We start from the raw sequence: 25,195 nt of genomic DNA on the forward strand, positions 1-25,195 counted from the left end.
CCCTTCTTGTATATCTAGATGACATCCTAGTGTTTGGATCGACCTTCAAGGAAACTTTGGAGCGTCTTGAGATGGTCCTGTCACGGTTAACCAAACTCAATTTGAAAGTGAAACCAGAAAAGTGCCAGCTTTTCCACAACAAAGTTCGCTACTTAGGCCATATTGTGAGTGCAGATGGTACAGCTCCATTGCCTGAGAAAGTTAAGGCAGTACAAGACTGGCCCAGACCCCAAACAGAGCGTGAGTTGCGTGGATTTCTAGGCCTGTCTAGCTACTATAGGAGGTTCATACCTTGCTATGCAAAGATAGCTGCACCTCTACAGAATTTGTTGAAGAAACCAGAAGACACACCAAGTAAGAAAAAGAGAACGAAAGTGCACACCAACAGGCGAAACTTACACAGGATGATCACCGAGTCATGGGATGAGACATGCGAAAAATCCTTTTCAGCATTGAAGCAAGCTCTCGTGTCGCCACCAGTGTTAGGGTATCCAGACTTTAAATCGCCTTTCATCCTGGAGACAGATGCGAGCTACCATGGATTAGGGGCTGTATTATCACAAAGGCAAGGTGATAGGGTAGTTGTTCTCAGCTATGCCAGCAGGAGTCTGAAACCTAACGAACGAAATATGTCAAACTACTCTAGCATGAAGCTTGAGCTGTTAGCGCTACGTTGGGCTATTACCCAGAAATATCGTGATTTGCTTATTGGTGCTGAATTCAGTGTCTTCACAGACAATAACCCACTGAGCTACCTCATGACCACTGCCAAGCTAGGGGCCACCGAGACAAGATGGGCAGCTGAGTTGGCGCAGTTCAACTTTAGTATAAAGTACAGGTCTGGTAGAAGTAATGGAAACGCAGACGCATTGAGTCGTAAAACAAGACACACTGATCAGGCAAGGTGTGCTAGACTAGAAGAAACCAACATAGACTTTGTCACCAAGGACACTTCAAGTGCTAGATTGTCTACTGCTGTACCTCGTGTTGTCCGTATTGCAGCTGAACAGAAGACAGCCACTGTGTTGCTCAACGAAATTAGGTCCAAGTCGAGCAAAATAGAACCGAAAGCGAGTTCTACTTTCCCCTCGATGCAAGAAAGTGACCTTAAACTGATGCAGTCCACTGATGATGTTGTGGGTAGACTGTGGTTCTATTGGAAGTCTAAACATCCCCAACCAACCGCCAACTGATGAAGGAGCCAAAGGAAGTTCGCAAACTTCTGCGGAATTGGAAGAGAATCCGAGAAAAGGATGGCGCTCTTTATCGAGTTGTGCATGATGCAGGGAGGGAAGTGAACCAGCTGATACTTCCAGATGCTCTGAAAGGGAAGGTTCTGAATGCTGTTCATGACAAAGTTGGACATCAGGCTGCAGAGAAAACTACTGCACTGGTGAGGAGTAGGTGTTACTGGCCTGGTATGATAGCTGACATTGCCAACTACTGTCGCACCTGCCCGCGGTGTACATGTACTTTGGCCAAAGCAGGGAAGCGATTGCGTCCTACCATGGGTTCCTTAACTGCTTCAAGACCGCTGGAAGTACTTGCAATGGACTTCACCATGCTCGAACCCAGTTCCAATGTCACGGAGAACGTTCTTGTACTTACCGACATATTCACAAAATTTACTCAGGCGATCCCAACAAGAGATCAGAAAGCTGTTACTGTAGCCCGTACTCTGGTTAGAGACTGGTTTGTGAGATTTGGCGTCCCACAACGGATCCATAGCGACCAGGGTCGCAATTTCGAAAGCAAGGTAATTCAAGAGCTGTGTCAAGTTTATGGCATGAGGAAGTCACACCACCTCATACCACCCAGAAGGAAACGGACAGTGTGAACGGTATAACCGTACACTTCATGATAGGCTACGCACTCTCCCTCCGGACAAGAAACGGAAATGGCCAGAGCACTTACCAGAGATTGTCCACGCATATAATGTAACGCCACATTCATCCACTGGGTATTCCCCGCACTATCTCTTCTTTGGCCGAGAGCCTACCCTTCCAATAGATCACCTGCTTGGTACAGAGGGTCGTGAAAGCACAGAGAGCCAGATGGATGATTGGGTTTTAGAACACCAGAAGAGGTTGAAAGATGCTTTTGAGGTGGCATCACAAAACACTGAGAGAGAAGCCAAAAGGAGGCGTGACAGGAATGATGCTAAGGCAGATGAAACTGAATTGCCTGTGGGCACAACTGTATTCTGTAGGAACAGAGCCATTAGAGGCAGGAACAAGATACAGGATACATGGGACTCCGAGCCATACCGTGTAATCAATAGGTTGCACACAGGTGGTCACACTTATGTCGTTGAACCCTTTGATAAAGAACGACCAGTGAGAACTGTGCACAGACGTGAGTTGCTAGATGCTAGACACATGATTAATGAGATGGATGATGGTGCCATGGACAGCTGTAAGCAGGGAACAGTGCCCCTGAATGAACAGACGGAGGACAGTGATAGCGAAGATGACCACGATGACTTTTGCATAGACAGTAAAAGCTTGGATCACATCCTGGGCCAACCAGAGGAACAGATAGCACCCACTTGCATCTCCACAGATGTCGAAGGTGACAAACCAAGGACAGAATGTCAAGACGATACCTTGATGGCCCGTGAAGAGTCATCTCAGCCCTCCAGGACAGGTTTGCCTGAACATTCTGATGCAGAACCCAACCAATCTTCGACAGATGATGATTGTACACAGTTGAGGCGATCAACAAGGGTGAACGCTGGGTTACATTCAAACCCACATCACTTACCACAATCAGCAATTAGTGAGTCAAATTCTGGTGATGTTAATGCTAACACACTGCCCAAACTTGATCCACAAGTTCTAGCTAACTTAGTTCAATCACATTTATTAATGACACAATTATTAAACTCTCAGAATTGATTTTTTGTTTAAAATGGTTGCTGGGACATCAACCAGCAAGCAGGGAAGTGTGTGAGACTGCAAAATTACTCATCCATGTATTGAGGGCGCACTTTGGTTTGTGCATGCATCCCGGGCATGCGTATATCACTAAACTATTGGTCGCTGTGATTTCTGGCGTGCTCACTGAAAGTTTTGTTGTCAAATTATCACAGAATTGAGTGCTTATGCCACAACTTATGGAAAACCTGCATGAATCCCTGCTTGGTGTTTTAGTGTGACAAGCACAGAGAATTGTATAGGATAACAGATTCAGGTTGCATCCTGTCAGGGTCTTTTCTTCTACTGTATGTACTACTGAATTTTGCCTTATTTAATGTGGACTTGGAAATAAAAGAACTTGGTATTGATGACTTCAGCTACAGTGTCTGTGTGCATCTTTATCGAACGTTACATACTTATAGGTGGCGTTTTATTATTCATGGAGGAATTGATGGTTACTCCAGAAAAGTCATGTTTTTAAACTGTATGGGCCAGTGGTCTTTTAGCCTTTGCAAATTCCAGTGGTACAGTTGGAACAATGGAAGGGAGGTCTTCCTATCCACAGAACAAGTAAGTATAAATATATCTATACAAACCTGTTAGTGTGTTAATAAGACTACTCAGGGAAACTGACAAAACATACCTAATACAGGGTTGTAGACATAACTGTATTAGCCCTGTGGTGGTATAGCCACACACATACCTAGTACAGATTTGTAGACATAACTGTATTAGCCATGTGGTGGTATAGCCACACACATACCTAGTACAGAGTTGTAGACATAACTGATTTAGACTTTTGGTGGTATAGCCACACACATACCTAGTACAGAGTTGTAGACATAACTGTATTAGTCCTATGGTGGTATAGCCACACACATACCTAGTACAGAGTTGTAGACATTACTGTATTAGTCCTATGGTGGTATAGCCACACACATATCTAGTACAGAGTTGTAGACATAACTGATTTTGACCTATGGTGGTATAGCCACACACATATCTAGTACAGAGTTGTAGACATAACTGATTTTGACCTATGGTGGTATAGCCACACACATACCTAGTACAGAGTTGTAGACATAACTGTATTAGCCCTTTGGTGGTATAGCCACACACATATCTAGTACAGAGTTGTAGACATAACTGATTTTGACCTATGGTGGCACTGGTATACCCACACACATATATCTACTGGTAGTACAGATTTGTAGACATACATGTAACTGTATTAGCCCTTTGGTGGACATAACTGTATTAGCCATGTGGTGGTATAGCCACACACATACCTAGTACAGAGTTGTAGACATAACTGATTTAGACTTTTGGTGGTATAGCCACACACATACCTAGTACAGAGTTGTAGACATAACTGTATTAGTCCTATGGTGGTATAGCCACACACATACCTAGTACAGAGTTGTAGACATTACTGTATTAGTCCTATGGTGGTATAGCCACACACATATCTAGTACAGAGTTGTAGACATAACTGATTTTGACCTATGGTGGTATAGCCACACACATATCTAGTACAGAGTTGTAGACATAACTGATTTTGACCTATGGTGGTATAGCCACACACATACCTAGTACAGAGTTGTAGACATAACTGTATTAGCCCTTTGGTGGTATAGCCACACACATATCTAGTACAGAGTTGTAGACATAACTGATTTTGACCTATGGTGGCACTGGTATACCCACACACATATATCTACCGATAGTACAGATTTGTAGACATACATGTAACTGTATTAGCCCTTTGGTGGTATAGCCACACACATACCTAGTACAGAGTTGTAGACATAACTGATTTTGACCTATGGTGGTATAGCCACACACATACCTAATACAGGGTTGTAGACATAACTGTATTAGCCCTTTGGTGGTATAGCCACACACATACCTAGTACAGAGTTGTAGACATAACTGATTTTGACCTATGGTGGTATAGCCACACACATACCTAATACAGGGTTGTAGACATAACTGTATTAGCCCATAGTTGTTGTAGCAGCTTTGGATAACATATCCCAATAACTGCTTTGGTGTGCACAAGACTGAGACATACTTTAATTCAATCTGTTTAGCAACTTGTATTTCAACAATCATGTATATCTTAGCATGGATGTGGAAAGTGGCAGTTTGAGCATCATGAACTTTTTACTGCATTATGGGTAAGAGTATTTCCTGCAGCCATATGAATCATGATTGATGCTCAACATACATGCATCTATGGTTCAGAGATGTGTATTACAGTCTATGCATAGAGATGAAATGCATATCTGTGTAGTAGGTATACTTCAGACAACCATGTGGAAGAGCAGTAGCAAAACATACCCTGCAACATGGACATGATATACAATGTTCCTATGTAATATTGCATATGTTAGTTGGCATAACATTTAATCCTGCATGTATTTCAATCTCACATATTATGCCTTTAAAATGTTCCTAGATACTCACACCTACTTTTCTGTCAGTCTCAGTTTGCTAATTAAGTATTGAAATATAGATTGTATGTGTGATGGAATTCAATTGTTTTGCCTCAATACTTCATCATGTGCAGAAATCTTTATTAATTCTTTATTTGCAACATTTCTGTGTCATATATCCAGTGAGTTGTTTTACTATAATTGTTTTATTATTTTTGATAAGTATGTAGTATTGACATTCATATACAATACCGTCATACATACATATGGACAGAACAACACCTATTGACAGGGTTGTATTATTGAAACTATTAACTTATTTTTTTTCTATTTAGACCAAATTCTTTTGCAACAGTAAGTTTGGCAAAGTCAGGTTTCCATTATCTCATTTTCAATTTTCATTTGACAGGATTTGGAATATGGTGTTGATTGGGAAGGCCCAACTCCAACAAATGTACCAGAACTTGTAAGTGTAACAATTCCTGATGTGACAATACCACTTGAAGAGGAGAAATATAGAGAATTATGCATGTTGATCGACCCACTTGCAGAATCATCAAGTAATGGGATTGATATATATATATATATATATGTAGTTAACATAGTTAACTCTTTCCTGTCATGATAAAGTACCAATGGTTGAATATTGGTTACAAACTAATGGAGTATTCAAAAAGGTCAAGGTCATGTTATGTTTGATGTCAAGACACTGACTGAAGGACAACAAAAAGACAGGGAAATATGAATATATTATTGTATTCAGCTGTCTGATACAGTAATGGAACGAAGTGGTATTTCCACTGATAACTCTTGAACAATCATGAAAAGTGTTGTGTGCAATTCTTATTGACCTATATTCTGTCCAATACCTTAACAATGATTATGCACAACTCTCAGGCAAAAATATTGCTTTCAGTATTTCAGCCAAAAAAGTGGATTCAGATCCTTATGTGTCGTTACTCTCATAGGGCACCTAGGGGGCTTACCTTATGACATTCAATGCAGCAGAAGATCTGTGCAGGTTTATCGCTCATTCATTGTGATATGATCCTATATCGATCTAGATATTCATAGAATCTGATGCTTTTGGGGGGTTTGAACTGACGTCAGGTCTATAGATGGCTTTGACATGTAGTGATATAGTACCACAGATAGTAATTGTACTTTGTGATAGTGCTGTCATGTCATTTATTGTGAACATGTAACATTATTTTAACAAAAATGTATCATGGTATACACGTATATTTTAATAAAATGAATAAACATTTCATGATGACCAAGTATAACTTGCAGATGTATGTATGTTTTGATTTCATAATGTATGCTTTGGAGTACATGTAATGTTTTAATTCTCTTTGACAAGTAACTCATCATCAGAAGTTGTCACCTCAATCATAAGTTTTCACACCTGTTCTAAAACAAAGTGCAATGATATAATTTTTAGCAGCATATGAATCGACTCTCTGGACTTCTTAATGTAGAACCGAAGCAGTAACCCTTTGTTGTTTCCAAGATATTGTCACTTAGCCCCTAAATCTAATCTGTAATCAGTGTAGTGAGAAGCACTAGAGAGGATTGATGACATCAAAAATGGAAAGATACTTCAAGTTTATGCAATACATTGAATTGGAGAAAACACAACTAAATTTCTAAGGTTACATTGATCATAGGTAGACACTGGATTGAGTTTTGTGTGTTGTAGAGAAAAAAAGATAATGTTAGAAATTATGAAAACAACTAATGCATTCCTCTTGCAATCTATGTTTCTAAAAATGATGCAAAATTACATTTCTGGCAACTTACTACCTACTGTGATTAAACTTACACCAGTCCAGTGAATACACTATTTCTGTTAACTTAGTACAACTGTGATTAAACTTACACCAGTCCAGTGAATACACTATTTCTGGTAACTTAGTACAACTGTGATTAAACTTACACCAGTCCAGTGAATACACTATTTCTGGTAACTTAGTACAACTGTGATTAAACTTACACCAGGCCAGTGAATACACTATTTCTGGTAACTTAGTACAACTGTGATTAAACTTACACCAGTCCAGTGAATACACTATTTCTGGTAACTTACTACAACTGTGATTAAAGTTGTACCCGTGAATATTTAAAGAATTTTACCACAAAATGAGGCATATTTTTAATCAGCATCTTACTAGCATTCTTTGCATGTGTATGTTGTCTGAAAATCATCTTAACATATCAGTTCCACAGCTGAAAAGTAGATCAAGAAAATATGTGTTAATACCACCCAAAACCTACACATTGGAATGTGACAGTTGTATCAAAGGAGTTTTTCAAAGTTTGGTAAGACTCATGGCTGACATGAAGCTGCACTTCCTTGGTACAAACACCAGGGTCTGGCAATGTAGATATTGGTATGCTACTGAACATATGAAAATTTTCCAGGGCATATTCCTGTCGCCTGTTATACACTGCAAAACATCATGGATAGAGGGTTTGGTATCTGGGAAAAAAGAGAATAAAATACATTATATGCAACAGTTTTTTATGATATGTTAACTAATTTCTGAGTAAACTAGCTCTCTTAGTCCTTACGGTTGCCCACAATTAACCAATACTCCACAATATATGTTAAGTCTGGCTACATTGGCACTTAACCTATGCTATTTCAGAACCCATTACCTTCCAGGAAGGAGCATATGAGCCCATATAGCCATTGGTCCTTACTAGTTGAAGGGTGATGATGTGTAATGACAATGACATAAGTGTATGTTCATCATAGAAGCATGGCGATTCAAAGACAACTTTTCTTCTTCCACTTTAGAATCTGAAACAGGCATGTTTTGAACTAATGACTTGACATATCCTTCTTCAGTTAAACCGGATCTGACAGAATGATCAAAATTTGAATAAACTGGAGATGTAAAGGTTATTTGTTCAAAGCATGTCTGTATTTCAATCAAAGTTGTCGAAGAGAACTTGTGTTTGTGAATAATATACAATTGTACCTGATATACGAGCCAATGACCCAATTACTGTATCGAAAGCAAAAAATGGCATTAAGTTTGAACTCACAAGTCTTCGTCAAAAACGCACTCCCTCACATGCTTTACTTCTATCATGATTTTAAATGACATTAGTAATAAATAGGAAAAAAATTTAATAAATTTTATATGTATTATAAAAGTGTCTGCGACATGCGGGATAGGGCTGGATTTAGATAATTTACCCATTTGGCCAAGGTCAAAGGTCAGGGTCTCCAACGAAAGTTTACACATAATAATTTAGGGATAGACACTATAATGTAGTCTCTATGTATTCAAGTTTTCGAGTTATGCCATAAATAGTCATTGTTAACAACAAACATGGCTGGCATGCCACTTGGACACTTGTGTATGTTGTGAACTGAAGTGACTTGCACATGTCCCATATGACAAGTCATCTTTGCGCCTGGCTTAAAAGTAACTGGATATTGCATGTCTGAGAAATGCATTATGGACGGACTAACAGACCCACTGTAATAATCAATTAAACTGGGCTCTTTTTTCGCAACTGCATGCTTTGAGGCAAGAAGTAGTGAATTTATTATTCATCTATCATAAATGTACTTCTACTTAGGCCCTAGAGGCAACTCAAGACAAATGCTTGGTGAGTGAATATGAAACAAGTTTCAAACTGGTATTATAACTCATGCTATACAGCAGTACTATTATGTATGGTACTCTGTATGGTACAGCTGTACTATTATGTATGGTACTATGTATGGTACAGCTGTACTACTATGTATGGTACTATGTATGGTACAGCTGTACTACTATTATAGTACTATGTATGGTACAGCTATACTACTATGTATAGTACTATGTATGGTACAGCTGTACTATTATGTATGGTACTATGTATGGTACAGCTGTACTACTATTATAGTACTATGTATGGTACAGCTGTACTACTATGTATAGTACTATGTATGGTACAGCTGTACTACTATGTATAGTACTATGTATGGTACAGCTGTACTACTATGTATAGTACTATGTATGGTACAGCTGTACTACTATGTATAGTACTATGTATGGTACAGCTGTACTACTATGTATAGTACTATGTATGGTACAGCTGTACTACTATGTATAGTACTATGTATGGTACAGCTGTACTACTATGTCTAGTACTATGTATGGTACAGCTGTACTACTATGTATAGTACTATGTATGGTACAGCTGTACTATTATGTATAGTACTATGTATGGTACAGCTGTACTACTATGTCTAGTACTATGTATGGTACAGCTGTACTACTATGTCTAGTACTATGTATGGTACAGCTGTACTACTATGTATAGTACTATGTATGGTACAGCTGTACTATTATGTATAGTACTATGTATGGTACAGCTGTACTACTATGTATAGTACTATGTATGGTACAGCTGTACTACTATGTATAGTACTATGTATGGTACAGCTGTACTACTATGTCTAGTACTATGTATGGTACAGCTGTACTATTATGTATAGTACTATGTATGGTACAGCTGTACTACTATGTATAGTACTATGTATGGTACAGCTGTACTACTATGTCTAGTACTATGTATGGTACAGCTGTACTACTATGTCTAGTACTATGTATGGTACAGCTGTACTACTATGTATAGTACTATGTATGGTACAGCTGTACTACTATGTATAGTACTATGTATGGTACAGCTGTTGTATTTTAGAAACATTGCAAAATACAACTAAACATAGCTTTGCCTAACTGTCACTGAATGTACAACTAAAAGTGATGGCATACAGGAAATAAATTAATCCTCAAAGTAATACACTTAATGTATAGTACCCAAATAGCAGTAAAGGTGACAAAAAACATGAAACCAACAGCTTAAATTCATACAGTACCTCCTTGTCAATAAACTCCAGTGTTTGGTTCAACGTCAGATTGGTCCTCACTTCACTGATGGACAGATCATCAACATCTACATTACAAACTTTTTGATGATTTTTCAAACAGCCTATAGTAACTTCCTTTCCACAATTCACACAGGATACTTTGGCTGCCTTACTTTCTCGCTCTTCCTAAAGCAGAAACAAAATTACAAATAATTAAATCTTACTTGATTATTTAATGTTTAATTAAAAAACAGTAGTTACAAACATTTATCAAGCAATACAGGTCTTCCTTAGGGCCACAAGCTTGACTAGTTCCTAGGAACTATTTTTATAATGTCCATTTTGTGTAAATTTTGATATTTTGTATATTTGTGGATAAATTTAGAGTATTTTGTAAGTCTATAAATTTCTGGCAATAAAAGTTTTTATATTTGTATATATTAGTATTTGTTAAATGCTGATATCAAATTTTTAAAGGTGGTATGTATGTAAAAGGTACACAAGTTCTCTTGTCATTTTGTGCCAGTTTTACCAGCTTTCCACCTTTCTATTGCTGGGGTTCCCATACCTTAAACACCGGGATATGGCCAAGGTCATTTAAAATATAATCGATACACACAAACCAAATAAAATTTCTCTTTTGCCAAATCGGATGTGTGCTGAAATGAGTGTCTAAGAAAAATAAATCATCATTCCAGTATTTTCAAAGCTTCAACCTATCATAAGATCAATCTGTATATGTTAGCTATGTGCCCCTTATGTATTAGTCTTTCTTTGTATAATTTTATATAAATTTGTTTTAAAATCTATTTCCTTGTTAATACCTATTATTCATTTCACAAATTCCACTTACCTCACAGTGAGCGCTGCTAGCGCTGTGATCTATCTGCATATTCTTTTGCAGGGGTCTCACATAAGCTACAGCGTGCTTTAACACGGACTCGTCCCTAAAATAAGGTATCGAATAGCCACTGCTAGGCATGGGTAGAGGGGTTAGTAGTTTGCCACCAGCATGCATGTTCCTGTATTTTATAAATCCACCACCATCTGCCAGTTTAGGATAATGACGGTATAGAGTTTCCTGCAAATGTTCGAAACCACCATCCCCATCAAACGTTATTTTTCGTGTGCCCAGTTCCACCTTCCATAGTTCCTCTCGTTCCAGTAGGGATGGTACACAAGACGTATCGTCGCTGTCGTGATGCATGCATGTCTTACTGCTTCCGGGTCGATTACCGTTATGATCCTCAGCTTACTTGTTAGAATCTGAAGAAAACTTCTATGACGAAATATGACGTAGGGTATGACGCGTCGTGACGTAGTTGAGTTGACAATCAGCCATCCTAAGGGGTACCAGTTTGGTAATAGTACATAGATTGATTCATCGGCCAGATGCATTGACTTGTCGTTTTCAAGAGTTTGACTATCATCCAGACCTGACTTATCACTTGATGTTCCTGACTTGTCATTTGACGGACCTGACTTATCACTTGACGTTCCTGACTTGTCAATTAACAGACCTGACTTATCACTTGACGTTCCTGACTTGTCAATTGACGGACCTGACTTATCACTTGACGTTCCTGACTTGTCAATTGACGGACCTGACTTATCACTTGACGCTCCTGACTTGTCATTTGATGTACCTGACTTGTCACTTGATGTACCTGACTTATCACTTGACGAGTTCGACTTTTGACGTGGATTACGTACGCTCCATATCATGTTGTCTGTAACACAACTTTTGAAGGTAACGTGAGCAGTTTGAGAGACATAGAAAGTACTGAGGTATGGTGATTGGTGAACTTGTATTCTGTGAGCAGTGATAGATGTGCCGGCATCTTGATCTGTGGTTTCCTCATTGAGAAGACAGTCATATTCAGTGTCGATATCGAGTATTTTAGCAATCTATTTCTCCTTACTCATGAATTTACGATCTCGGTCAGGTAGGAACTTACACTCGCTTAGAAAATGATGATCTGGTCGACTAGCCTGCTTACACAGGGGACAGGATCAATAAGGTTTTGGGCCACTCTGTTCTGCCTTGGGGTTGACTTGCAGAATGGGTGTTGAAATTGTCTTTGCGAGGAGTAAAGTTAAAATTGAATGCAACAGTGCACATGACAATGGCATGTTCGGCCATATGGATTTTATCCAGGAGAGAAGATAAAGCCTGCGAGTACAGGTTCAGTATAAATTAACTTCATTTATCATCTATGAAGATCACATTATGGAACTTTTAATTTTTGTCAGAAAGCATTGGCCATTGGAGTCGAATATTTATATGGCATGTGCTGTAACTAGTGTGATAAATAACATGTTTATGTAATATGTGCAATTGTGTTTAAACGTAACTCTAGGTGAAGTGATATTAAAGAATATAGGTAAGAAACAGGGAGCAAACAAATTATTCAGTTCAGACAGCGTCATGCCTTTGTAGAAAAGTTTTTTCTTCCATCACAATCCAAAGCACAGTGATGCCCCTATGGCCCTATCCAAACTTTTCAAAACAGGGTGACCCCTACCAATCCACCAGGCCAAAGAAATTGACTGGTCTCTTAGTAAATTTTCCTAACTATATTCACTATTTCATATCGAAATGGTGTACAAACATGTACTGTTTACTTTTTAAGCACGGCATGTAGTGTGGGAAATGATATGGTGTGTTACAAAACACATGTTGACAGATTGCGCTCGTGAAACATCATACGTTAGGTTCGCTCAGGCCTGTGGGTCACGTAACACAGACTAATTTCCTTAGGTTTCGCCCTCAATAAGCAGTATGTGTTGGGGTGACACACAGTCCTTCGATGAATTCGAAACAGACATACGATGTTGTCCCCATGTTCAGGCAACATGTTAATTATGATATAACATGTAATTTACATTCGTCATTTGCATTTATGATAATACCATTGAAGTAAGGTGATATATCATTTATGGTAGATCAGCATGTTAACTTATTCAACACAGATCTATAGTGGTAACATCATGTGACACCTGTCCTACATGTATGATTAGAGTGAATTGTATATATCCAACTTATTTGCAGAACAGATTTCATATAATAACAAGAAGTGGCTTACAATATATTAATTGAATCATATTTATTGGATTTCGTAATGATTCTATGAAACATATCTGGCATGACTCAGTAATTTGCATAATTAAATCATGTGATATCGAGTTTGCGGGGCCAGAGTGTCATTCCACATACCATATATTAAAAGCATCGTGATGCATGTATCGCTCAGCTCTGACAGGTAGAACTTGCCTATCACTGGCCATTTTGCATAATTAATGACAGTTACCGTTTAGGGGATACGCTATCAATTGTTGCTCATAAATAATTTAGTTTAAGGCGACGAAAATATTGACGCTATCGGCACACATATGATAGCTTTGTACAACCGATATTTGTAATAATTGCCGAAATTTGTAATAACGCCGATATTTGTAATAAAAATCACGTTTTTCATGTAATAAAGCCGACATTTGTAATAATTGCCGAAATTTGTAATATTTTCTATGAACGAAAAATGTAATAAACATCGCCGATATTTGTAATAAACTTCGCAAAAAAATGTAATAAAGTTGCCGAAATTTGTAATAAAAAATTACATTAAGGAGGGTCCTTCCTTTCACACTAAAACATGGGTTATCTAAATAAAGAAATACAAGATTGCAAAAACATCACGTCAAACGAAAGTAGATTTAACAAGCATTAATTGAATTGATTAATATAATAATTAATTGAACAATTAAACAAGTTATTATTATTTCAATCAATCCGCATATATATGTGTATGTATGTATGTATGTATGTGATGAGGAAGTGTAAGAACGATTCAACAAACAAACGAATTAACGAACAAAGAAATGGATGGATGAATGAATGAATGAATGAATGAATGAACAAACAAATTAATTTATTAGTTAATGGATGGGTGGGTGCCATTCATTTGAAGGAACTAATTAATTAATTGATGGATGGATGAATGAATGAATGAATGAATGAATGAATGAATGAATGAATGGATGAATGAATGAACGAACGAACAAATTAATCAATGGATGGTTGGATGGATGGATGGATGGATGGATGGATGAATGAATGAATGAATGAATGAATGAATGAATGCATGAATGTGCACTGTGTAATTCTTAGCGGAGTTTTGTTATATTTTGCAAGCTGCCAGGGATACTGAGCAATTCGACAAAATATATTAGAAAATATGTGTTTGCATGACAATTACATGGAATTTGTGAGATTTGTCGCCACTGATGAGTATCGATTTGACTTATACCATCAATGTTTGAGCACAGCAGCCCCCCTTTCATATCATTACGGTGATTTTCTATTCTTCAGCTATTCAATTTAGTGGCGTTTTCGAGGATGTGCATGGTTTAGTGAGCTGTGCACTATAGGTAGTAGTTCATCATTTTAAATCTGTAGTAAACTAATGACATTTGTAACAAAATTGCCGGCATTTGTAATAAACTAACAATAATTGTAATAAAATTGCCGACATTTGTAATAAACTATGGCATTTGTAATAACATTGCCGACTATTGTAATAAAATTACCGACATTTGGGATAAACTGACGACATTTCTAATAAAATTGCCGACATTTGTAATAAACTAACGACATTTGTAATAAAATTGCCGACATTTGTAATAAACTAACAACATTTGTAATAAAATTGACGACATTTGTAATAACATTGCCGACATTTGTAATAAACTAACGACATTTGTAATAAAATTACCGACATTTGTACTAAAATTGCCGACATTTGTAATAAACTAACAACATATGTATTAACATTGCCGACATTTGTAACACGATTGCCGACATTTGTAATGACATTTGAAGTAAAACAGACAATAAAAATTTACAATCAATGCCTCATTATCACCAATCCTAGATTTCAACAAATTAAACACCAGGATCTAAGAAACTTTATTAAAATTCCCTGTGTAAGAACTTATTTTACAAGTTAAGCCAGGGAAGTTTTGCGCCGGTATTTAGCTCCAAAAATTGATACAGAACTATATTGTTATGTATTTACTTCTATGATTCAAATCCAACATTCTTCCTTTACATATCAGAGTTTATCGTTGGTTGGCCTGTCATAGTCTCGTGTTAATAAAAACCACTAGGCAAATATTGGCAAGCGATTATGTTTCTTTTTATACATAAGTACAATTAGTTCACAGACCAACAATAATCGAAACTGGAAACTGGTGTGTGTGTGTCGCTAGACTTTGGTGAGATATAGCAATATACAGTATCCATTTCTTTGAAAGTCAGAGAGGAACCCCCTTAACCTTTTTTATTACAAATTTCGGCAGGTTTCTTACACATTTTTTTCTGAAATTTATTACAAATATCGGATATTTTTTATTACAATTGTCGTTCACAGAATTTATTACAAATGTCGTCAGTTTATTACAAATATCGGCAATTTATTACAAATGTCGGCAATTTTATTACAAATTTCGGTTTATTACAAATTTCGGCAATTATTACAAATGTCGGTTGTACATAGCTTCGGGTTTTATCAAGAGAAGGCACCGTCTTCATTACTGGACACTTCAATGCTGTAACAGTTGAAAATTGTATGCACTTGCAATGTGTGGAGGAACAACAAACGAAGGCATTTAGTTTACATCTGGTATATGAGTAATATTCTGTTTACAGACAAACAGGTGTTGCAGAAGAGGAATCAGAGGAGAATATCAAGAGAAGCCAATCTTCCCACAGACACGGATTTGGTGCTGTTGGGGAGCAACACCATAGATATATATGTTGGTAACTCGACAACTTATGAATTCACTGGTCCAATTCCGCTACGATCGGCCACTTTAGACATAGAGATCATGTATGATGGCACATTACTTGGTATCAGCACAGATTATGATTTACAGGTAATGACATCTTTTGAAACCTTTCAATGGTCTGTCATATCTGGAAGTTGCTGTGTGGTAGCAGTAACTAGTTTACAAGAATTAATTTATGCGTTAAATCAGCAACGCAAGCTAATATTGAGAGAAAATACTAATGCTGTCTGGTCTGAACCAATTCCCGGTATTTTGCCTGTTAGAACTATTGTGGGTTTTGGCAATCAACTGCTGGCATTGTCCATCAATGGTGATGATATCGTGCTAATGCCCGAGGCTAGTGGTAGTGTCTGGCAATCGATCGGCGTTGATTTACATGGCCTAACACTTTCGGACTTTACTTTGATTGATGACCAGCTATTTCCATTGTATCCAGTGCATCAGTTTGACAGTGTTGCAATATGCAGTGGCACTTTAGGAGTCAATAATGTGGATGGAACAGGTAAGTATAACGTTCCCATCATACGAAACAAACATTTTATAAATGATTCATGTCAGCTTGTCATTATTTGGTGTAGTCGTGTATGTGTAGCAATTACAATTAAGGAAAAGGTGCAGGTTCGTTGACTCACTTTTCCTTCTTTATACTTCACAATAAAAACAAGATAAATACACTATGAGTTTCATGTATTATGTTGAGTCTATATTTGAAGTTGTGGTTTCTGTGGTTATTATTTTTACATTTTCAAGCATATTCCTGATTTTTACCCATAAAATGCGTTTTTGTCGGTTTTCACTTAAAATTATTCAACTTTGGCAAGTTGTCAAATATAGTCTTTTTTCAACTGTAAATGAAACTTGAGTACATAAACCAAAAAAAAGGTTCCCTGGATTTGCTTAGTTTTTCTCTCAATGCCTTGTAATAATCATCGAAAGTTGTATTTTTGTATTTTTTTCATAAATTAACGTCTTTGACACTTGTCGAAGCGATAGCTCTCCGTTCCCTCAAAGTTTTTACTATCCGGAAGAATATTTTTCGGTATAGTGTATCCGAGTATTGTCTATATAAAGAGCTGAGAAAATGGCAAATTGGCATAATTAGACTCTTTCCGCTCTACAAAGCCTCTCAAATTCGACTGACACTTCAATATATGTTTCCTGTGGCTAGCAATTCCTTTATTTAACCTTGCCATTTGGCTGTGTATAGCTCTTTTGCGATATACACGGAGAAATGAGGTATTTTGGGAGGGCCATTAACACGATGACAGGGGATAACTGTCAACTGATAGAAACGTGTTTGTTTCCCGCATTAATTAGTCGTCAATTCATGGACAATCTTTTAATTGGTATGCATACCGTTCTCCATATGGGCTCAAACTCAGGCTTAGACCACTAAGTTTACTCGAATATGGGATACGTTCTGGATTTGAAGCCATTCATGCTCATGTATTGGGCATTGCTACGCAGTTGTTATTGGTTTTTCATTAAAGACACATAATAAAATAAGTGAACCTTTTCCCTGAAATTAAATTTCCGCATCACGACACCGAGTGTTACAAAACTATGGTATAAATAATGGTACTTGACAAACTCACATCAAAAGTTTTTCTTCAAGTCTATGGGACAGCCATGCATGACTGTGACGTTGTGATATTCGGTGGCGTTGTAGACATTACCTCATTTATTTAAACTATTTGTACCTTTAAAATCTCGGTTTATGATTTTAATAGCCTTGAGGATCGCTTGATGCCAAATTCTTGACGCACCCTGGCTTGCCGTTACGTTTATACAGTGTCATCGTTCACAGAAATAAACAACTCTACGTACACAGAGATAAGTAACTCGTACTTATCTGTGGTACACTACATGTGACTCGGTGTTTCGAAAGTTCACAGAGGAATCAATCCGTGATGATAAACCGATTGTCAGAGTGTGGTTGCCACAATTTATATGACCTTCACCCTAATAATATAATATAGTATGTGAAGAGGACGTTGCCAAATCCATGAAAGTTTAAAGCTAGGCTAAGGCCACGTTGTGTCAAACTTCCAGACATGTAAAACCCGGAAATCGCCGATGCAATGTGACACATCTGACGTGAACTCTCAAGTCTCGAAGATAGCATGGTTCATTTTCGATGCACCAACTGTGTTGATTAAATAAATCGTTCATTAATGTAAACATCAAATGTTCGATCGGCTAAAACAATTAGCCTGCAACAATGTTAGATATTCGAGATCTGTATGTTTTTTACATGCGTGATACTTGAAAACCGTCATCTAATACATCGCCGTCGGGTACAAGGCTTTAGGCTGTACTGCACACGTTTTAGCCGATTGCACTGGTCAACATGCGTAAGTCCGGGTTGAAATTGGTGAATTACATGCAAAGAGGTTATAACCAAACTGACCGAATTTGATTGTTTTTGCACAAGAACCCAGCTGAGATGAGATCATGTCTCGTCAGTTATTGCAGAGGCCTACTAGCTATGTCTCATTTGCATACATAAAGACACCCTTCTGTAATCAATGTACCTGTCAATCTTCTTTAAGTATGCAAATCCTTGCACACCAACATTCAGGAATGAAACCATATAATTATTATTATTATTTATTTCAGGCCAGCGGCCAATACAGATAAGAAAAGAAACAGAAACAGAAAACACTAAAATGTAACACTGAAGTGAAAACCCTCCTTCAATTAAAGTCTAAAAAGTACAAAGAGCACTCGTAAAGAATCGACCTAGAGTGTTTCCAAAAGCTAGTCTAAGAATGGAAATAGGAATGTTCACAACTGTAAATAACAGGATTCTTGCTGTCCATTAAACGTTCACAAAGTGTAAATAACAACTTACGTTTAATACAATGAAGTAAAATTGAGGATATTCCTAATTACAAACTTATGACTGATACTAACATCACGTTTAAAAGATCAAAAATCAAACGCAATGCATTGTGATAGACCACTTTCAAGGTAGATATCTGTTTAGTGCTATATAGTTACACCACATGCACGTTAATACAATACATACTATACAGGACACTTTTTAAGAGCGTACATTTCACATTTTGAGAGCAAATATGGAAGTTACCTACGATCAAATTGGCTCGAGATATATATATATATATATATATATAACTATATCTTTGTATATCTGCGTTGTCCTCCACTGATGAAGACACAATATAACCTAGGTACTTTTTAGTATTCACAAACTGCAGGGGTTTGCCATATAGCAATACGTGGGGAATTCTACCCGGTTTCCAAGACTTCGGGAAAATACCCATACATTCTGTTTTGGTAGCTATAGTATGAAAGAGAATACCTATCAACTTACGCAATACTTTCGCTGAAGGACAAATTACAACTAGGTCATCTGCATAGAATAAGTGGTTTATAACAGTGTTTACCCAGCAACATCCAGCGCGGGCCGACTGAAGCTTAGGTGAAATAATACTACCTTGTTGCAAACCATTACTAACATTGAAGGGGTTAGACACTGCGGAAGCCCAACGTACAAAAATGATTGTTTACTATACCAATAATGTAAAATGTGGACTATAAATGATGGAATGCCCCTATAAATCAATTTCCTAAATAATGTCAAATGATTAATCCTATCAAAAGCCATTGTAGTGTCCATGAAACACAAAAATACAAGTGTATTATGTCTCTTGTAAAAACACATATAAAACACATGTCACGTTAGAGTTCATGTCTTTCTTTTCCTTTCAAAATTATTGGTGGAGAAAAGTCTTTTAACCAAATGATGGAGCATACCATAAAGCTTCATTATGAGCAAAAATAGACCAAAATTCGCCAACGAACCTGCATCTCATCCTTAACTGTGTTGATAATTGCATTAGCGTTCAGGACATGTAACATTTGCAGTAGTAAGGCTATATCTCAAATTTCGCAACATTTGGTACGTACATCAATCAAGACAAACAACACATGTCCTAAAAAGCTAGTTGGCATAGTTCGTAGTTTTATGAGTAATTTGCATAATTGATGATATCTAGCAATTAAGCCATATCTATGCATTGCTAACTTCCAATTTCATATAAAAAGGTACATATATCAACCATAATATGCACGCATGTCGTATGAAACTTTTCGACATTGCTTTTACTTTAATAAGTAATTTGCATAAGTAATGATTTTCAGTAATTAAGCTATATCTTAAAAATGCGTATTTCAAATGCCAGATAATTTGGCACATGTGTCAACCATGCCAAAACACACATATTCTACAAAGCCTGTTGGTATAGTTTTTAATGTTGATGAGTAATTTGCATAATTAACGATTTTCGGTAATTAGGCTGTATTGTCCAATGAATACCAACTTCAAATTTATATAACTTGGTACAGACATAACCAGACAAATCACACGTGTTTGCAGTTTTTCATATATTATTCAATATTATAATAATATTTCATAATTAAGTAATGTCTTTAGAATGCAAGATTTGGAGGCATTGATATAGATATTAGCAACATGATTTTTCCTTATATTTATCATAATTTAGTGAAGAGAATTTTCATTCCGCCAACATCCCAAACAGAAATTACAGTGAAGAGTTTGAGATTAATGAAAGTGAATGGAGTATTATTTATGTCATGCCGTTTAAATCTTCCTGTGATGTCAACAGAAGGATTTTTTTATATAAAATTATTCTCAATTGCTTAATGACAAATAGTAAATTATATAAGATAAAACTTGTTGATAGTGAATTGTGCTCCTTCTGTAGTAATTTATCTGAAACCTTGAAGCACTTATTTTGGGATTGCACACATGTCACTAAGATCTGGAATGATTTCAATATTTGGTATAACACATATTTTAATATGGATATTGAGCTAAACTATAAAACTGTTATTTTAGGTTTTGGCTCAGGCCCACTGTTGAATCTGTGTCTTACTTTAATAATTAAAGGAGTTATTTATACATGTGGATTCCGTAAACAGACCTCCATCTTTTGACACATGTAAATATTGGGGTTAAATTTCGTTATGAATTATAGAAACAGGCTGCAGTGAATAAAAATGCAACGAATAAGTTAACAAGTAAATGGAAAGATCTTGAGATTGTTTGTAATGATTTACAGACCTCACATCGTTAATGCTATGTATTCTTTTTCTTTTGTCTTTTTTGTATGTGAAGTTTTGTGAATTTTGTATTTTTTCTCTTTTTACCCTCGAGCAGAGGGAATAAAACAATTCAAAAAAATATATTTGAAGTTGAGTTAATTTAGTATATGCATTGATGGTAAATAAGTGCATGTCATGATGTGCCCTTTAAAGATTGTTGATGTAGGTTATAATCGTAATGGTTAATTTGCATAATTAATGATATTCGGTAATTAGGGAATATGCTAACTATACAAGCTCCAAATTTCATATTGTTTCATGTAATTATTTTTCCAATAAAGGGGTACATTATGTACAATACCTATAGATCAGAATTTTGCATTGAACAATGTGCGTAAGACCAAATATCTATGGTCTTGTCCTTATATAGAAGACATTTAGTTTAAGTCTGCTGAGTAGTTCCAGTGTGTGAACCTATAATACTGTAGCAGATGTATGTAATGAGCGCTCACAAAAGAACAAAGGACAGTAAACGTAACAGCCAAAAATAAATCGTGGTGTTCACTACATCGGGTTTTAATCAGATTGTGCTAACAGTAGCTTTGCTATGTTTACTTGCTCATTGATATTTATCCTTGGAATATTCTTAATACAGGATCCGGATCAAGTTCTGGATCTGGAACAGGACCAGAACCAGGAACGGGAACGGGAACGGGAACGGGAACAGGAACAGGAATAGGAACAGGAAGTGACAGTAAGAAGAGTTAACTACTATTCATATATTTCATAATATATTTAAATTTATTACACCTCAACGTTCTTACACAAGCTGTCATTGGTCAAAATTGAATCACTTGACCTTCTTTAAATAGACTATTGCTCGCGTAGTGATATGGGTGATATTGATATTGATTCACATCTTTCAGTGTTGTGCGCTCAAGATGACACAATCACTACAGTGAATCACACAGGCTTATTTGTTGCAGAAATTTGAATAAATATAATTACAAACGAGCTGTGGGGACAGTCGAGGTCCTACAAATAATGCCATGTCCGCAAGAATGCAAGATTTGAAGGCTTTGATATACATATATATAGGCATTGGTATAGATATTAGCAACATGACTTCTTGTTATATTTATCATTATTTAGTGAAGAGAATTTTCATTCCGCCAAAATCCCAAACAAAAATTACAGTGAAGAGTTTGGAATTAATTGAGTATTATTTATGTCATGCCGTTTAAATCTTCCTGTGATGTCAACAGAAGGATTTTTCAATAGAATATTATTCTCAATTGCTTAATGACAAATAGTAAATTATATTAGATAAAACTTGTTGATAGTGAATTGTGCTCCTGCTGTAGTAATGTTTCAGAAACCTTGAAGCACTTATTTTGGGATTGCACACATGTCACTAAGATCTGGAATGATTTCAATATTTGGTATAACACATATTTTAATATGGATATTGAGCTAAACTATAAAACTGTTATTTTAGGTTTTGGCTCAGGACCACTGTTGAATCTGCGTCTTACTTTGATAATTGAAGGAGTTATTTATACAAGTGGATTCCGTAAAACAGATCTTTTGTCACATGTAAATATTAGGTTAAATTTCGTTATGAATGAGAAAAACAAGCCGCTGCGAATAACAATTCAATGCATAAGCCCATAAGCTCGAACAGGGTGGATTCATATTTGATGGGCTGCCTGTCTGTCACACGATGGTATTGTAGATAGCGCCCTCCATGTGGAGAATGCGCATAACATATGGAATTCGCATGCATAGTAATTGCTCCGCAATGCATCCTTGGGTAAAACGACCCCAAAAAATTGCATAGTATATAGGGCGTGCATGTGTACTAGTCATTGAGCCGCTATGCGAGCTAATAGATGATACATATCACATCACACTGAGAACAGAAAATCAACTAATGTAGTTCACTATGAAAATAATATCAAAAAGTAACTTTGTTTGCCTTTTGACTTATCGAAGTAAGTTTTCCAGTATTTGGGGCAGGTTTAGTTACAATATGCTTAGGATTCCATTCGAATACTACTTGGACTGAAGCATAACCGCACAGAATGTGTTTTCCAAAACTAATGAAAAAAAGTAAGATGTATGTCTCAAAAGATGTCTCTCTCCTCAGGACACCTTTATCATCATCATCATCCACTTAACGCGTACACAATGTATTCAATTGTTTTTTACATCACACTGAAACTGTATATTAATAATAAGTAACCACAACAATTATAGTTCCCATGTTGCCTCATATCCAAGACTTGAATTCAGGTTTTGCGATTGTTTTCAGGGAAGTGTGTATAACAAATCTGACACAAACTTATCACCTAGCACGTTATCACTCAAACTTATCTTAAGGCCTAGTCCTTAACAACTATAGTATAAGGCGATTTGTGAAAGACTGGTGGTATTCGATATTTATTTTCCTAACTAGCCTTGATGGCCAGTTAGTTTTGTAATAGTGGTACTCGAATATAAATATTATAATAACGTATTTGGGGAACCCCTCGTCGAATTCGCCATGCCAAAATCAGTTATTTTGTCATCGGCTTCACCTTCGACTAAACAGATAATTCTGTCTCAAAAGGGTCCTGTTAAATCTGTTAAATTCGTATTGCAAAAAGGCAAACTCTGATTGATTAATTAATTACACTTGAATTAACAGTATCTGTTACTTTTCGGTGTTTGTCACTGAACAAATAGATACTGAACACTTTAACAATTATTGAAAAATAGACCTGTTGCTTACACAATCAAATGCCAGTAATGTTATGTAACACCATATTTAAACTGAATGCCTCCCGTAAGGGCAAAACCGTAGATTTGTGGGGCTGCACACGATGTTGGAATGCAAAATTCTGAACTATAGCTATTATACATGATGTACCACTTAATTGGAAAATTAATAATACGAAACTGCATGAAGTTTGAAGCTTACATAGTAGACATATTCCTTAATTATCAAAATCATTAATTATGCAAATTAACCATTTAGCTTATAAGTTACATCATCAAGCTTTAAATGACACATACACGTCATTACCATAAATGCATGTAATAAATTATCTGAAATTTAATGTTTGTACTCCAAAGATATTGCCCAATTATCGAAATGCTTACTTACGGAAAATATGCATCACAATTAATAACTACATAAACAACTACATCACACACATATGATTTGTTATGGTTGATGGATGTATCAAGTTCAGTCAAATGTGAAGTTTACATTTTACATTCTTTCCTAATTATTAAATTACAAAAATCATTAATTATGCAAATTGCCCATTAAAATTAAAGACTAGACCAACAGGATTTAGAGGGTGTGTGTGTGCTTTCTCATGGTTGGTGCATGTGCTAAATTATATGGAATTTGAAGCGTGCATTCCAAAGATATAGGTTAATTGCTGGTAATCGTTAATAAATCAAAATACCCATTCAGAGTAAAAGCTATGTCAAGAAACATGTGCGCATTGTTATGGTTCACATATGTACCAAATTATATGAAATTTGAAGTTTGCATTGTTAAAAATAAAGTCTCAATTACCGAAAATCACCAATTATGCAAATTACTCATTAAAACTAAAAAACTATGCTAACAGGCTTTATTAGATAAGTGTGCTTTGTTATGGTTATTATATGTGCCAAATTATATGAAATTTGAAGAGTGCATTCGTAAGATACATCTTAAAGTGGCCATATGGATGAGTGAGGATTGGGTATTTATTTTGGATATTTAATTCATAAAACAATTTTATCATGGCTTTCTACTTGAAAGGATAATGTCTAACAACAAAGAACATGTCTTTGATTGAAACTCTATACATTACTAAAAGCCAACAAATGTGTAAAAAGTTTGTTATTAACCTTCTGTAATTCATTACAAACAAGCATATGTTGTTTCACACTATTTTTGCAAAAAATAAAATAGTTTTATAAATTAGAAATCAAAAATAAATACCCATATGGCCACTTTAATTAACTGAAAATAATTAATTTTT

General features: G+C 36.2%; 2 protein-coding genes across 2 annotated transcripts in view; both read right to left on the bottom strand.

Moving 5' to 3' along the window:
- LOC144442092 (uncharacterized) overlaps window positions 1-25,195 on the bottom strand; it is a 386,503-nt gene that overhangs the window by 240,019 nt on the left and 121,289 nt on the right.
- On the bottom strand, window positions 7,800-11,439 carry LOC144442611 (uncharacterized). Its single transcript, XM_078131989.1, has 3 exons — window positions 11,086-11,439; window positions 10,242-10,418; window positions 7,800-7,838 (listed from the first exon to the last, which is right to left on the bottom strand). The coding sequence occupies exons 1-3, from the start codon at window positions 11,437-11,439 to the stop codon at window positions 7,800-7,802; spliced, it is 570 nt and encodes a 189-aa protein (XP_077988115.1).

Source organism: Glandiceps talaboti, chromosome 11 (assembly GCF_964340395.1).
Source record: "Glandiceps talaboti chromosome 11, keGlaTala1.1, whole genome shotgun sequence".
NCBI lineage: Eukaryota > Metazoa > Hemichordata > Enteropneusta > Spengelidae > Glandiceps > Glandiceps talaboti.

What these genes read in the sequence shown, in the direction of transcription:
- LOC144442611 (XM_078131989.1), bottom strand. Translation starts at nt 11,439, where the DNA reads ATGCATCACGACAGCGACGATACGTCTTGTGTACCATCCCTACTGGAA. An exon ending in CTAGCAGCGCTCACTGTGAG is followed by an intron (nt 10,419 to 11,085) that starts GTAAGTGGAATT and finishes TTTCTGCTTTAG; the next exon opens with GAAGAGCGAGAAAGTAAGGC. An exon ending in TGGAGTTTATTGACAAGGAG is followed by an intron (nt 7,839 to 10,241) that starts GTACTGTATGAA and finishes CTTTTTTCCCAG; the next exon opens with ATACCAAACCCTCTATCCAT.